The sequence below is a fragment of the Festucalex cinctus genome, chromosome 13 (genome assembly GCF_051991245.1).
Source record: "Festucalex cinctus isolate MCC-2025b chromosome 13, RoL_Fcin_1.0, whole genome shotgun sequence".
Classification (NCBI taxonomy): Eukaryota; Metazoa; Chordata; class Actinopteri; order Syngnathiformes; family Syngnathidae; genus Festucalex; species Festucalex cinctus.
In genome coordinates, this window is record NC_135423.1 from 10,418,389 (window position 1) to 10,433,009 (window position 14,621).

Here is a 14,621-nt window from a genome sequence, read left to right on the forward strand (position 1 = left end):
ATTCTGGTTAGTCAATTACTCAATAATGAAGGTTTACTTTTAAACTATTCAGAATTTTTGAATAAATTTAGCCTTCCTGTTTCTCCTAAGGAGTTTGCTATGGTCATGGATGCTATTCCAGTTGGAATTTTGTTCCTTTTGAAAGGAGTGGGAACAAATGTCTCTTTACCTAAATTGGACCCCAAGGCAACTTTAATAGGCAAATCTTGTCTTAATATTTCTGTGAGAAACAACAATCGTTGTATACGCTCCTTGTTTCAAAGAAATGTTTCTACAATTCCGTATGTGATTTCTTACTGGTCTGGTTTTGCTAGTGGTTTGCATTGGAAACAAATTTGGTCTCTGCCATACAAATATCTTTTAACAAATAAAGTAAGGGAAATTTCTTTTAAAATAATACATAGATATTATCCTGTTAAAAATTATCTCCTTAGATTCAAGAAAGACATTTGTGTTGATTGCTCATTCTGTGAATTGTCCCCTGAAACATTGGTCCATCTATTTTGGTATTGCCCTTATACAAAAAGATTTTGGAAAGAGGTGTCTCGATTTATTATTGATTATATTGACTCTACTTTCTGTCTTTTCTGGAAAAATGTACTGTTTGGATTCTGTAATGATGATAATGAACGGAACAAAAATGTTTTATTGATTAACTTGATAATTATTTTGGCTAAATTTCATATACACAAATCTAAAGTTAGTCATTCAAAACCTTTGTTTTCAGTTTTTGAATTGGAAACCAAACAGTACATTAATACAATATTGAACTCGACAAACAAGAAAGCAATGAGAACTGTGGCTTTATGCTCTTTCTTTAATGTTTTTATTTAAGTAACCCCCTGGCTTATTTGCGTATTTGTTTTTTCTTGTATTAATGACGTGTGTGTGTGTGAGTTGTTCTCAAGTTCGTTGTATAACTTGTTTAAAATTATACAAAAAAAAAAATTAAATAAATAAATAAATAAATAAAAAAAAAAAAAAAAAAAAAAAAAAAAATGGTTAGTAGGCGGGGTTTTATTCCACTTCCGCCACATCTCAAAGGCCGTTGGTCCAACTGATTATCCTCTGATCTGATTGGTTTTCCGAAGCTGTCGGGGCAGGTACAGAATGGCGGAAGGCGGAATTGTCATTGCCAGCAAGCAGCCACCGAACGACAGGCTTTGAAACGTCGCATGGAAAAATACAACAGCGTGACTTGTAGATTCATCAGTTTTGATTTACTATACAACGTAAGCGTGGGCACACTCAAAAGGAGCACATTTGCAAGTAAGGGTTGTTAAATTTAAACCTTTTGTGTATCTTCGGTGTTTCTTTGTTGTCGACCGAAGCCGCCCAAGTAGCTAATGCATCCCGTGGCTACATGATTTGCTCTTAATTATAAACAATAAGAAAATGTGGAATAAGTACGATCACAACTATGGTCGCACGTGATCAACTATGTGTGACGTTTGTAATTACAATAAAGTGAAAATGTGCAGTAAAAGTTAAAAGTGGTAACGAGCAGAGGTAGGCGTTGTCTTTCTTCTTGTTACTCATCATTCCGTTACATGGAGACAGCCAATCATGATTATCACATTTTACTCTTAGTTTCTATGCCATGTGCATTGTTTGATTTGTTATGAAGTCTTTCATTATTTTGTCAATGTGTCTAGATTTAATTATACTATATTTCTCACCAGCAATCGTGTCCAAGCAGACAAGAAGATGGATGGTTCAGTAATTATTACCAATCCCTCTGTTAACGTGCGTCTTACGACCACCATATCCTCTTTTGAGGTGACTCGAAGGTTTGATAGAGGCATTTCCATTGCAGAACTGAAGGTAAGCCTCTATCTATAAATGTGCATCAAATTATCTGTCACGTAACATCCTCAACTGTTGTTAATTCTTACTATTTTTTAATTGTTTTTAAGGGCAAACTGGAGATGGTGGTGGGTGCTCCCGCCTCCAGCATGGATCTAGAGTTGTTCAGCACGTCGGACACGTTGTTGCAAAAGCTGGACGACGACAATGCTTTGCTGGGTTCTTATCCTGTGGATGACGACTGCAGAATACATGTATGTACGGGACTGTGATTTGGTTCCAGTGGTGGAGATGGAGAGACAGAATAGAGGGGCAGAGGATAAATAGAGAAGGAAAACAGGATAGAGGGCTTGAGTAACTGAACAAACAACCCACCCTGACTAGGGATAGACTTTAGATTTGGCATTTTGACAAATATCGGCATCGGCCATTTTTTGAATCTGAAGGCCGATAAAGCTCACTGAGCAGGGGATACTTGCGAACGTAGCGAATTTGGGGTTTTCATCAGGATTTGTAAGATGTTCGCAGTCAGTTTTTATTTGTCGTAAACACATTTGGAACATATTCACACAATTTTTCACCGCGAAAATCTTTTTGAAACGTTTTTACGAACCCTAACAAAAACCCCAAATGAGCTACATTCACATGAATTTGTTACTCAGTGAGAAATTATTTATAGTTTGAAAGAATTCCCCCCCCTCCCCATTTTACTGCAAATGAATATCGGCTTGAAATATCGGTTATCGGCTGACTTGACTACAAATAATCTGTATCGGTATCGGCCTTGAAAAAACCATATCGGTCTATCACTAAGTCCCTGACTGCTCGGCAGGGCAACACTTGGAGCAACATTGGTGTAACATCTTCTCAGTAAAAGCAGGCTAGTATAATCACAGATTCACCACACTTAAACATAATTTTGCTCCGTAGTGCTTATTTAGCAGTTGCATGCAAGCTATTTTCTGATTGTGTATTGAGTGTAACTGTTAAATAAGAAACCACGCGGCCCAAGAACCTGTGGCGAAACTGTGTTATCATACTGAATTATTTTATTTTGAAGGTCTGACAGGATGTGTTACAGAGATGTTGCCCAAGTGTTGGAGAGCAGACCGAAAGACTGAGTTGCTCATAACTTTTTTTTTTTTTTTTAATGAGATATGGTATGAAATAAATAAAAAGTAAGTACAATTTATATGTCGGTAACTAATTTAGGGGGGGGAACAGCTAAACGAATACAACAAATACAACAGGAATGTTGATAACGTGAACGCCCGGTGGGCCGGATTAAAGAATGTAGTAAACCACATGTGAAATACCCAAAACGGCAAAAATCAAAACCAAAATAAGTGTGATAATAAAATGTCATATGTATCCTGGAAAAAAGGTGACTCATGTTTTTTAATGAGCTGATGGGATTTGGGCGATGCAATTTATTACAATAATCTTAATTTCCACTTTCTCCTGTTCAGGTTTTAATTCATGACCACATTGCTGCATTAGCTTTCAACATGTAGCTCAGTGTGTTTTCCATTCCGTCTACCTGAAGATAAAACATTTTAATAATGTAATTAAATACAGGATCTAATTTTCCTCAGGTTATTGATCGAAGTGGGGGCCAGCTGGGAGAGTTTACCGACGTCACCAAAGTGGAGAAGTTTGTTATGTCGGATGAGGCTTATGAAAAGAAAGCAGGCAAGTGAGCTTTCTCGCTAAGAACACACATCAGCCTACCTATAGCCGGTTTCACGAAAAGATCACCATAATTAATGCATCAGACCCACAGCAGATCATCAAGTGTTTATAACCACTTCAGAGACGGCGAGATCCTTCATGAAGAAGCAGTCCCTCGGCCGTTACAATGAGGAGGAGATGGCCAGGAAGAAAGCGGAGAGCGTCGCGAAAGAGCAGGAACAGAAGGCGGCCGCTGAAGCCATTTCCGTGGGCGACCGATGCCAAGTGCAAGTCCCTGGGCAGCCCACAAAGCTTGGCACTGTCATGTTTGTTGGTAAGGCCATGTTTACATGTTTTTATCATGATTTTCCACCCCTCCCGATCAAGAAGGTCAAACACTCATCAGACGTCTTATGTCGTACAAGATTCTCCTCCAATATTATACTTCTGAGGTGTTTTAAGAGTGGATTTATCACCAAAACCTGTCAGGGCCTACAATCTTAAATACTAAACTGTTCAGTATTTATGACCCCTTGTTATCAGCTGTAATATAGCACTTCATGAAGTTTAGCACATATTTTTGCTTGTGGTATTTCCAGGCACAACTGATTTCAAGCCAGGCCATTGGGTGGGTGTCAAGTACGACGAGCCATTGGGGAAGAACGACGGCAGGTTGGAGTGCCGTTCCGCACGCGTTTATCGTGCCTGATTTGTTGTCATTTTTGCCTATTTTCACTCTTCTCTATTTGTTATCAGTTGCGAGGGCAAGCGCTACTTTGAGTGTGAGAAGAACTACGGGGTGTTCGTCAAGCCGCTGAACGTGACTGTGGGAGACTTCCCAGAGGAGGATTACGGTTTAGATGAGATGTAGGACTGTGAGGTATCGACAGTGTCGATAACCCATTTACCTTGCTCTTTCATGAAGGCATGAACCACAAACTGGCATTTGAGTTGACAGCTTTTTTTTCTTTTTAGCTTGAAGTTCCTCATATTCTTGCCAATGCAGCAGAAATAACAGAGGCCTATACTGTACGTTCTTGGTGATGCAGGATGGGGTTGCGCATGGGATTCTAGACATTACTCCCTTGTGTGGTTCAGATGTGCCTGCTAAATAACATAATTAAAAAATAAAAGTACCTATCTTTCTTATCCTTGGCTTCATACGAGTGTGTATAAAATGAGTTCTCTACATACTGTATGTGCAAATGAGCGTGTACAACAGAAAGATATTTGTTTCCAAACAAGATTTGTGTGTAAAGTAATTTTGCATACATCAAGTCTCCATGTAGACACATTGTGTATTTCCTATTATTTTTATATTAATGAATTCCTCTCATTGAAAATGTTTGCACTCTGAACATGTGTTGTCATTTTATTGGACTTCCGCATTGGAAATCTTAAAATTTAGCTATGATTAATAGGCAAGAATTAGTGCCCGCATGCTGGAAATGGCTGTTTCTTAGTCTTTTAATGTGTAGATTATGACAGGTCATCATAGCTTTAATAAAATGGACCTCAATATTTTAAATGAAGGCATATAAGGAATAAGTTGCCACAATATTAATTGTGTGTAATTTAACTACATAGTAATGAGAAACCATTTCCTCATTCATAAATCGCTCGGTGCCTTGAGATGCTACATGTGGTGAATTCATGACAAAGCTCAAAACACTTGTATCACAAATCATCTTTACCCATCAAAATGAATGGAAATGCAATTATTCTATTCCAGCCTTCATCCAAAAACAAGTGTTTGTATTTTAATAAGGAACACTATAAGACTGTATTTTATAAAACATACATGAACTACACAATTAAATGGAATGTGAAGAAATTAAACCACTTTTTCCACATTTTTAGCTTTAATTCAGTGGACATTGTTGCTGCTCCCTCTCGTTTGCTAGCCTTGATTACCTGGAGGTGGTAGAATATAAACAGGGAATTCATGAAAAAGCCCTGCGATTGGCTGACTGAACTGATCGATCAAGATATTCCCCGCAAAGTCTGCTGAACACACCCGGTACCTGAGTGAGGATAAGTGGTACAATGAATCAACTATCATAATCGTAACTGTTCATATATTACCGCATTTGTCTGTGCATTGAATTAAATCAATGCTTAAATACACAATTTTTGACTTATATTATTATTACATATAATTGTTAAAAGGGGTAATAACTAGAATAACGACAAACATAATTAGAGAGTAGTATAAAACCCAACAGGGATCTGCAAATTATTGTTATTATTTTATTATTATTATTATTTGTAACTAATGATGTCAGCTTTTTTATTCTTGACACAAAATAAATATTTTTCTTACATATGCTTTGATTGGAAGAGGGGTGCTTTACAGTAGTTTCAGAATCAATTTACGCTTAGTATTGTACGACCAAATATGGTCAAAACAAATCACAAACGTCACAAATTGCGTAAAAACGCGTTGTCATTTTTTTTCGCCTCAAGGCCATACCCACCACACCGCTTACGTTCCTCTCGCGAGATTTGTCAGAGAGGTAGCAGTGTGCCTGTGTGTGCGCGACAGACAAGGAAAGGAAAGATGGCGACCCAGGAGAGCCAAGCCACTAAAGCGGCCGTCAGCAATGGCGAGGTAAAACTCAGCGATTCCCTCTTTGACATTCTCGCTTCGATTGTGCCTTTCGGTGATAGGAGGGCCACCTTTCCGTTCCGGCGTCGAGTGTCAAGCCGCTGCCGTCTCAAGAGGCCGAGTGACGTTTGCCAGTGTCGGTTGCTTTCAAAACGCGTCTCCCCGTTTCTCCCCCCTTTCCCCGGTACTCTTACTGGCAAATTATCGGCGCGCAAGGCGAGGGTTAGCGAGAGAGCTGCTGTATTCTAATGGATACATCCCTTTTGAAGGACCACTAAGCTCGTGGCTAAATCGCTACCTGGTGTTAGTTAGCTATCACAAGGCCTCCGACTGGAGAACCGCGCAGCCTCAGGACACGTCTCGCAGGAGTGATTTACAATAAAAATCTGGCGATGCAGAATAATGGCCAATTATTATTTATTCTGGATCCGTGTATTTAAAGAAACTTTCAGATTTTGCCATACTGTATTGTAAATTAATGTGTTATCATCCCAGTAGGTATCAGGCAAATAAACTGGAATAGATGAAAAGTTTAATATTTCAATATCATCTTCCCATGTTGTTAACAAACACGAGAAATAAGGTAATCAGTATTACAATAAACAATTTCAAACGTATCCTATAAATGTTTTTGTCTCAGGTTGGTTTTATGTTAAAATAAGGTAAAATGAACCATGGATTAACAATTAGGGATAGACCGATTATCTGCCGGGCCGATTATCGGTGCCGATATTTGGCAGTTTCACAAATATCGGTATCCGCCTTTTGACCAATCTGACGGCCAATAAAGCGGGTATTTTGAACACATTATGATAATTTTTCACCTTCTGCAAAAATCTTTTGAAACTTTTTATGAATCCTGTTGAAAATCCCAAATTTGCTACGTTTACATTCATTTTTTGCACAGTGAAATACAGGAACTTTTCATTCATGGATCTATTTCAATTTCCACTTTATAAATAATGATGCTGACACTGGGAATTCCCTACAAAAAGTAAAAAAAAAAAAAAATGTTGAAACTCCCTGCATTTTTTTTAAATATATTTTTTAAACAAAGCTGTCAATATTGTTTAAAATTAAAAGAAAAAGTACTTTTTAATTTTTACACTAATATTTTCTCTTCTACAGCAAATAAACATCGGCTTGAAATATCGGTTATCGTTCTCCTTGACTACTAATAATCGGTATCAGTATCGACCTTGAAAAAGCCATATCGGTCTATCACTAATTAACATGAGACAAGGTAAGTCAAAATTCTGTCACATCATTGGCAGTGAGTGAGGTCATTTTAGGCACTTTTAAGTTAAAATGAAAATGGAGTTAGCCCTGTATTTCTCAGTGGCTTAAAAAACCCATTTCAAAAGACATCTTGTAAGAAGCAGCTTTGGCACGATGTCAACCATGGCAAACTGGGCTAATGTCCACTTTTAGAACTAAAGAGCTGCTAGCTAGTTATGACTAGTGTTGCCTTGGGTGATAAGTGACCATTACAGCTAATTAAATTCAAAAACGAGTCAGCCTGGAGACAAAACTCGTGTCTGTCTTTTCTGCTCTCAAGTTAAGGCTTGGCTGCTTCTGCACACTGGTACAATTTCATGAACTTAGTGGATAAAAATATATTTAGTATTAAATCAATTTCAAATGTACTGTTAGCTTGTGAGTACCTGGTCAGTATATCATCTCATCTCTCCCATGTTTTAATGAATTAAACCCAGGTTTCCTCTGCTTTTAAATCTCATTATCATGCGTCACTAAAAAAGTGCATTAACCCTTATAAGAGTGCCATTCCTCAACTTCTCGAGTGGTTAATTTTTAATCGTCCTCACGCACCTTGTGGAAGTTGCTTATTCATTGTCTTGATTGAACGTATACAGATAACCACCCGCGCGTGTGTGTGTGCACGCTTGTTCTGAAGCAAGCTGGTGACATGTCACACATCTATGCTTCGTGTATAAGCTGTGACATGGCGCCAAGGGTGTAAAACAAAATCCATTTGCACCACGTCAGGGCTGTATAATGTTATATATGAAGAATTGGTCTTATCTCTACTCGACTTTATTTACTCTAATAATTTACCTTCTCCGTCCCTAACTGCATGTCGCATCTCCACTTGCCAAAGGCAAACCCTTTTGTTTCGCATGCGTTGAAAACAAAAGGGAAGATTAATTGTTGAGATAGCAAACGGGTCCCATGACTTTACATGTGCTCTTGTGTCTATTGGGTCACTTGAATAGAAAAGTGGACTTGTTTGTGGTGGCAGACAGTTGAGTTTTCTTTTTTCTTTTCTTTTTTTATAATCGAATGGTGAAATGCATTGAAAGTGGATCTTAGTAGATTAGTTACCTACTTTTGCTGCGTGTTTCATTTGATTCCCAGAATTAATTTATTTACAATCTATCTATTGGTTGTTTTCTTGAGCTAACGTACAGTTGTAACTGTGCATGAGAAATTTGTTTTTCATTTTTTAAATAAATGTATTTTTCATTGAGGAGAAATGTGTGTAAATAAAACAAAATCGCAGTAATGTCACAACATTGAAAAATATTAGCACTGCACTGTAAAAAAAAAAAAAAAAGGTGCCAATTGACTGTTTTTGATTGCAAGGTATTTCAGGAACCTTGCGTGCAAACCGTAACAGATAACGATATTCTGGTTGACTGGCACTGAGCTGGGTGTTCACTGACACTATTTCCGCAGAAGCCATTTTAACGCGACATTGAGCATGTCTTGTTTTGTGATGCAGGTTAGCAGTAATGGAAGCGCTGCGACAACAGACGGCCGAACAGTGCAGACGACTGAAAATGCACAGGACCCCCAACAGCAGCAACAACAACAACAGCAGCAGCAGCAACAACAACAACAACAAGCGCCTAATGCCTGGCAGGTCATTAAAGGAGTGCTCTTCAGGTACATATAGGCTTTTTTTGGGGGGGTAATTTAAAAGTATAACAACTGGTATTGTTCAGGGGGCCGGGCCAAATGTGAAGGCGGTCCGGTCCGCGGGCCGTAGTTTGGGGACACCTGGTGTATACAGTTTGGGGACACCTGGTGTATACAGTATGGGGATCTGGCAAATTGTAGTGATTCAGCTTTAACTGACAAATTTGCAGAGTAGATAGATAGATAGATAGATACAGTATATAAAAATGGCTGCTCTGTGTCATGCAAGTGGTTGTTTACAGACAAAAATCTTCTTCTTTTTTTTTTAATATGGTATCGTGTCTGGATGACAGTGAATTTTTACTTTGTGCAATTAACTCTCACCGCATTTGTTATTTACGTTTGTCAACTGGAATCCAACCGTTTACTGCTGCCAACAGATTGATTTGTTAGGCATGGTTTTAAATTGGTAGGCATAGAAGAGGTTCTTGCCAGTGTGTCTGAAAGGCGGGGATTAGTCAACAAAATAGGAGCGAAAGAAATACCAACGTGTTAAAAATTGTTTTGGAACATAAAAAAATATATATATTGAAAGATCCTTTTAAAGAAATACCTCTATATCCAAGTATAGCATTTTTCCTTAAAATTGCAAGAAATTAATGGCAAATTTCTAGTTCCTAACCAATAAAATGGCCCTAAGAGGGCAGTTGATACCATTGCGAGTACTAATACTTGAAATAAAGCCGGGTGTCGTCCCAATATCGGTACTCGCCCATCCTTAATTATAATATTAGTAAAACGTCAAGCTGTATATTCAAACTAAACTAACGAAAAGCAATGCCATGTCAGCTGCTTTTACAAGAATCATCACAATGTCAACCGGTTAATCAGATAAGCGGCATACTTGTTTTACCACTCGTCATGTGCTTGTCATTTCTCTGAGGTTTTATGCTGGCCGTATCAAATGATATAGTTTGCCCAATCATGCTCACAGCCCTGCTAAACATTTTACCTTTGTAGAATTTTTATCATCTGGGCCATCAGTAGCTGGTTCCGTCGAGGGCCGTCCACTCCAGACCCCAACACACCTGCCGGGGCACCCAGAGTACCCAGCAGGAACCTCTTCACTAAGGACACCCTCATGGTATTATTAATATTAGAAAGGTGTCTTTGGACACACGTTCATCTAATTAGAAATTGAAATATTTAACTTTCTATCCGCTTGTCACTTGTATTTGAAGAGCAAAGAGTCAAAACCGTCCCCCTGTGCATCTAAACGCCCTTATTTTCTCACCATGCCTGCAGGATATGTATGTGTACATCTCCCAGGAGGAGGTGTTCACCGACTTCAACAACACAGAATCTCTCTTCTGGTTCCACCGGGACCTAGTCTACGGAGACTGGTCCACTGGGGAGAGTGGGGACGGCTGCTATGAGCACTCTAAGGAGATGGCTATCCCTGAGGTGAGACCATTGGAGGGCAGGGGTGGTATCAGATGGAAGAGTGTTTGCAGTGAACCCCCACTATTTGCAGGGAATAGAGAAAAATATAGCTATATCATATCTAGAATGTACACAATAATCAGCCCATAATTGACTGTATTTACGCCATCAAAATGACGTCAAAGTCAAACTTTCATTGACTTGTCCTGTGCACAAAAAAAACAAAGTTTTTCAGCTAAGCTAGCGTAGAATAGGTTCCAAGATAACCTGTAAATAGGAGGATTCCCAAAGATGCAGGGTAAACTCAATTAATACAAGTGGTATTTTAATTCTTTGTTTTGACTTGCAGGCAGTGCAGCAGAACGGCTCCCTCTATATACACGTCTACTTCACGAAAAGTGGACTGCACCCAGACCCAAAGCGCAAGGGGCAGTATCGCAGACTGGGAACGGTTCATGTGTCACGAAGTAAGTTCATTACGTCAGCAGATTTTAAAACATGCAATTTCTGTGGTGGTGGTTGTTTATACCAGTTTGCCTTTTCAGTGCTAAACAAATTCAAGCGTAGGAAGTTTCTGAAGACTAAGAATCTGCTCACAGGGGAGACGGAAGCAGATCCAGAGATGATCAAGGTGGGTATGCTAACAGTAATACAGGCATGACTCCTTGTGACTGACTCCAATTTCAATATAATCATTTAGATCATGCCAAAGCTCCAAAATTGCATTGTGTTTGTGTCTGACATTTTAAACATTATTTAACTGAGGGGAAAAAGATCCGTTCTCCATGTCACTTGGCATGTTGCAAAGTAACTTGCTCCTTGTCAGCCGATTTTTGCCAGTTAGGAGATTAGCCAGTCACCTATGATTAAAACTCTTGCTGCTGGCCAAACTGCCCAAAGTTTGCGCATTCTTGACATCTATGCAATTTCATCCCCTCTCAGCGGGCAGAAAGCCACGGTCCAGTGGAAATCATCTCTCACTGGCACCCCAACCTCACCATCAACATGGTGGATGACCACACGGCCTGGGTCAAAGGCTCTGTCCCACCTCCGCTAGACCAGCGTACGTTTCTCCACTACGACTCCTTTTGGAATGTTTGAGGTGAGTTCAGAGATGTATTGTGACATTCCTCTTCCCCTTCTTCCGCCAGATGTGAAGTTTGATGCTGTGAGCGGCGACTACTATCCAATAGTGTACTTCAATGACTACTGGAACCTTCAGAAGGATTACTATCCCATCAATGATAGCCTGACCACACTGCCGCTCCGCCTCAACTACTGCCCGCTGTCCTTGTGGCGCTGGCAGCTCTACGCTGCCCAGAACGCTCGCTCGCTGTGGAACTTCCTGCCCGAGGACACCTACGAGCAGTCTGACGAGGACCAGGACTCGGTCAAGGTAGGGCGGTCGAAATACGGTGGACCTTGAAGTACGTGTCTTAAATGTAGAGTGGGATCGTCTTGAATGTAACTGCTTCAAGTCAACTCGTTGTCCCATGAGTTTAAAACTTTTTTTAAAGGTGGCCCTACTGGAAACCAACCCCTACCTCCTGGGACTCACCATAGTGGTCTCCATCGTGCATAGCGTCTTCGAGTTTCTGGCTTTTAAAAACGGTAAATTCGCAACAACGCTCACATCGGTGTGTCTTGACGTGTCCTGGTTGAACCTCACTGTTTTTGATCTGCTTTTTCCTTCCCAAGACATCCAGTTCTGGAACAGCAGACAGTCTTTGGAAGGCCTGTCTGTGCGCTCCATCATCTTCGGAGTGTTCCAGTCTCTGGTGGTGCTGCTGTACATTCTCGACAACGAGACCAACTTTGTGGTGCAGGTCAGCGTCTTCATCGGCCTTCTGATTGACCTGTGGAAAATCACCAAGGTCATGGATGTCAAAGTAAGTCATAACCATGTTTTTTTTGTTTTTTTTTCTTTTTTGTTTTGCTGTTCTCTATATCAAAACCTGTTTTGACTTTCCACAGTTGGACAAAGAGAATAAAATCGCAGGACTCTTCCCAAGACTCGTGTTCCAAGACAAGTCCACATATGTGGAGTCATCTACCAAAATCTATGATGATGTAAGTCAAGAGCATTGGCGAACTACTTGACTTTTTTATTTTTTTTTTTTTTTATTTATTTTTTTTTTTTTAAATAAATGTGATGATGGTCTGCGGTTATGTGACTGGCTCCCTCTGGTTCTGTACTCAGATGGCCTTCAAGTACTTGTCGTGGCTGCTCTACCCTCTGTTTGGCTGCTATGCCGTCTACAGCTTATTGTATGTCGAGCACAAAGGCTGGTACTCGTGGATACTTAGCATGCTCTACGGCTTCTTGCTAACCTTTGGTAAGTAAGGTAACAATGTGTTTTTGCGCTTTGCTTTTTTAGCCACAGCTACATTTGATATTATGAATGTACTTAAATAAATAGCAGAACACAGGTACGTACAAAATTAGTTATGTAGTCCAAGTACTGTAAAACACAATATATATTAATTGTGTATACTGTATTGGTACTGCTTTTTTAGATTGCAGCAAAACTAGTAGCCGACGACTGGCCACTCATGAAAACTAGTTGCCTGTCTTAATGACCTGACTTGGACCACTGATGCTTTTCTGTTTGTGTCAAGGTTGCGTGCTCATTTCTCGCTCTCATTTCAGGCTTCATCACAATGACGCCACAGCTATTCATCAACTACAAAATGAAGTCAGTGGCCCACCTCCCGTGGAGGATGCTCACATACAAGGCGCTAAATACGTTCATTGATGACCTGTTCGCCTTTGTCATCAAGATGCCCATGATGTACAGGATAGGATGCCTCAGAGACGGTACATCTATTACTTAATCAGAATTGGCAGAACTATCCATTTGCTGTTAGTACTTGTACTACCACTGATCACACATGCTGTGCCATGGTAGACTTCTTTATCGCACATCACAGATTAGCATCTGTAAAGCTGCGGTTTATGGGTTGAGAGACATTTTTTAGCCCAGAAAAGTGTTAAATTGGAAAAATTTATTTCGTGTCTACTGATAAGAGAGCCACGCCCTGGTTGGAGTGGATTTATTTCATGTTTGATAAAACAGGACAGAGTGGTATATGCAAACATATTACAAGAAAAAAAAGACATTAGCAATTGAGTTCAGTTGAGCAGTGAAGACGAGCATTATAGAGAATAGATGGAACACTGAATATGCATTATAAAAGGCCTTACCCCGCTGCAGACTGTCAAATCAAAGCCAGTGGCAGCTACATAAGAACATACAGTAAACGCTTATGTCCTCTCTGCAGATGTGGTGTTTTTCATCTACCTGTATCAGCGCTGGATTTATCGAGTGGACCCCAACAGGGTCAACGAGTATGGCACCAGCGGAGTGGACCCCAACAGGGTCAACGAGTATGGCACCAGCGGAGTGGACCACCAGCAGGATAACACTGCAGCAGCAGCTGATGCCCACGCGGCGGCCATCACAGACAAACCAGACAAGGAGAAAAAGAACGAATAAGCAGGACGATAGACGCCCTCCCCCCATGTTTGACCTCCCTGGCCCTTGGTGCCAGGGCAGAGGGGACTTGTGGAAATTAAAGCAGGTGGGGTCGGCTCTCATGGACATTGCTTTGAAAAAAAAAAAAGAAAAGAAAAAAAATGCAGTTCAACTGTCCCTCCGGTTCCTGTATGGATCCACAGAGAATCATCTTCATTGTTGACATGGTAAATTTTAATTTTTCTTCCCCACCCTCTCGTTTTGCAGTTCAAGTGAAGTAAAACAAACCGTGATGTACTGTATTCTGTTTGAGTTTGGGAGGGTACAGTGTCTTGGATATGAGGCCGGCAGAGATGCGTTTAGACATTTTTTGTATACATGGAAGAAAGAAGCCAAGTGAAGCATTTCTTCTTTGTGTAAATCCATGTGAGTGTTTTATTTTCATTCCACGTGAGAACAGAGTTGATGTTGGAAAACTGGAAAATCACCTCGGGATGATGCCAACGAGACATCAGCAACAAGACCGTGACTACAACCTTTAATTTTAAACAAATTGTTCATGTTCTAAACTGGAACAGAAAAAAAAGCAGCCTTGTTGGTATTAATATAAATATTAATATTGTCAATGAGTTGTTTTTCCATCACTGGCTCATTCTTTTGTACGTCTTCAACTTGTACACAATTCCACCTAGATAATGTGCCAATGTGCAAGGTGTCTAGTAATATCTAATTTACAA

The 14,621-nt window shown here is 40.0% G+C and overlaps 2 protein-coding genes across 3 annotated transcripts; both read left to right on the forward strand.

Moving 5' to 3' along the window:
* Window positions 1–1,067: 1,067 nt before the first annotated feature.
* tbcb (tubulin folding cofactor B) lies at window positions 1,068–4,835 on the forward strand. 2 transcript variants are annotated; one of them, XM_077542075.1, is made up of 7 exons: window positions 1,068–1,232; window positions 1,683–1,824; window positions 1,917–2,060; window positions 3,402–3,498; window positions 3,620–3,811; window positions 4,077–4,149; window positions 4,234–4,835. In XM_077542075.1, exons 2-7 carry the CDS (start codon window positions 1,708–1,710, stop codon window positions 4,346–4,348), a joined length of 738 nt encoding a protein of 245 aa, XP_077398201.1. In that variant the 5' UTR covers window positions 1,068–1,232; window positions 1,683–1,707; the 3' UTR covers window positions 4,349–4,835. The 2 variants fall into 2 exon arrangements, with proteins under 2 accessions (XP_077398201.1, XP_077398200.1); XM_077542074.1 differs by having other exon boundaries at window positions 1,086–1,269.
* A 1,107-nt stretch (window positions 4,836–5,942) lies between these two features.
* On the forward strand, window positions 5,943–14,513 carry clptm1 (CLPTM1 regulator of GABA type A receptor forward trafficking). The gene is made up of 14 exons (XM_077541781.1): window positions 5,943–6,088; window positions 8,829–8,992; window positions 9,986–10,109; window positions 10,271–10,429; window positions 10,758–10,875; window positions 10,954–11,039; window positions 11,351–11,471; window positions 11,560–11,804; window positions 11,926–12,019; window positions 12,107–12,297; window positions 12,383–12,478; window positions 12,609–12,744; window positions 13,059–13,226; window positions 13,691–14,513. The coding sequence occupies exons 1-14, from the start codon at window positions 6,038–6,040 to the stop codon at window positions 13,903–13,905; spliced, it is 1,968 nt and encodes a 655-aa protein (XP_077397907.1). The 5' UTR covers window positions 5,943–6,037; the 3' UTR covers window positions 13,906–14,513.
* Window positions 14,514–14,621: the final 108 nt, after the last annotated feature.

Coding starts and splice junctions, on each gene's coding strand:
- clptm1 (XM_077541781.1), top strand. CDS start 6,038: ATGGCGACCCAGGAGAGCCAAGCCACTAAAGCGGCCGTCAGCAATGGC. Junction 11,040..11,350: donor CAGATCCAGAGATGATCAAG/GTGGGTATGCTA, acceptor ATCCCCTCTCAG/CGGGCAGAAAGCCACGGTCC. Junction 11,472..11,559: donor CCCACCTCCGCTAGACCAGC/GTACGTTTCTCC, acceptor TTCTTCCGCCAG/ATGTGAAGTTTGATGCTGTG.
- tbcb (XM_077542075.1), top strand. CDS start 1,708: ATGGATGGTTCAGTAATTATTACCAATCCCTCTGTTAACGTGCGTCTT. Junction 3,812..4,076: donor TGGCACTGTCATGTTTGTTG/GTAAGGCCATGT, acceptor TGGTATTTCCAG/GCACAACTGATTTCAAGCCA. Junction 4,150..4,233: donor TTGGGGAAGAACGACGGCAG/GTTGGAGTGCCG, acceptor ATTTGTTATCAG/TTGCGAGGGCAAGCGCTACT.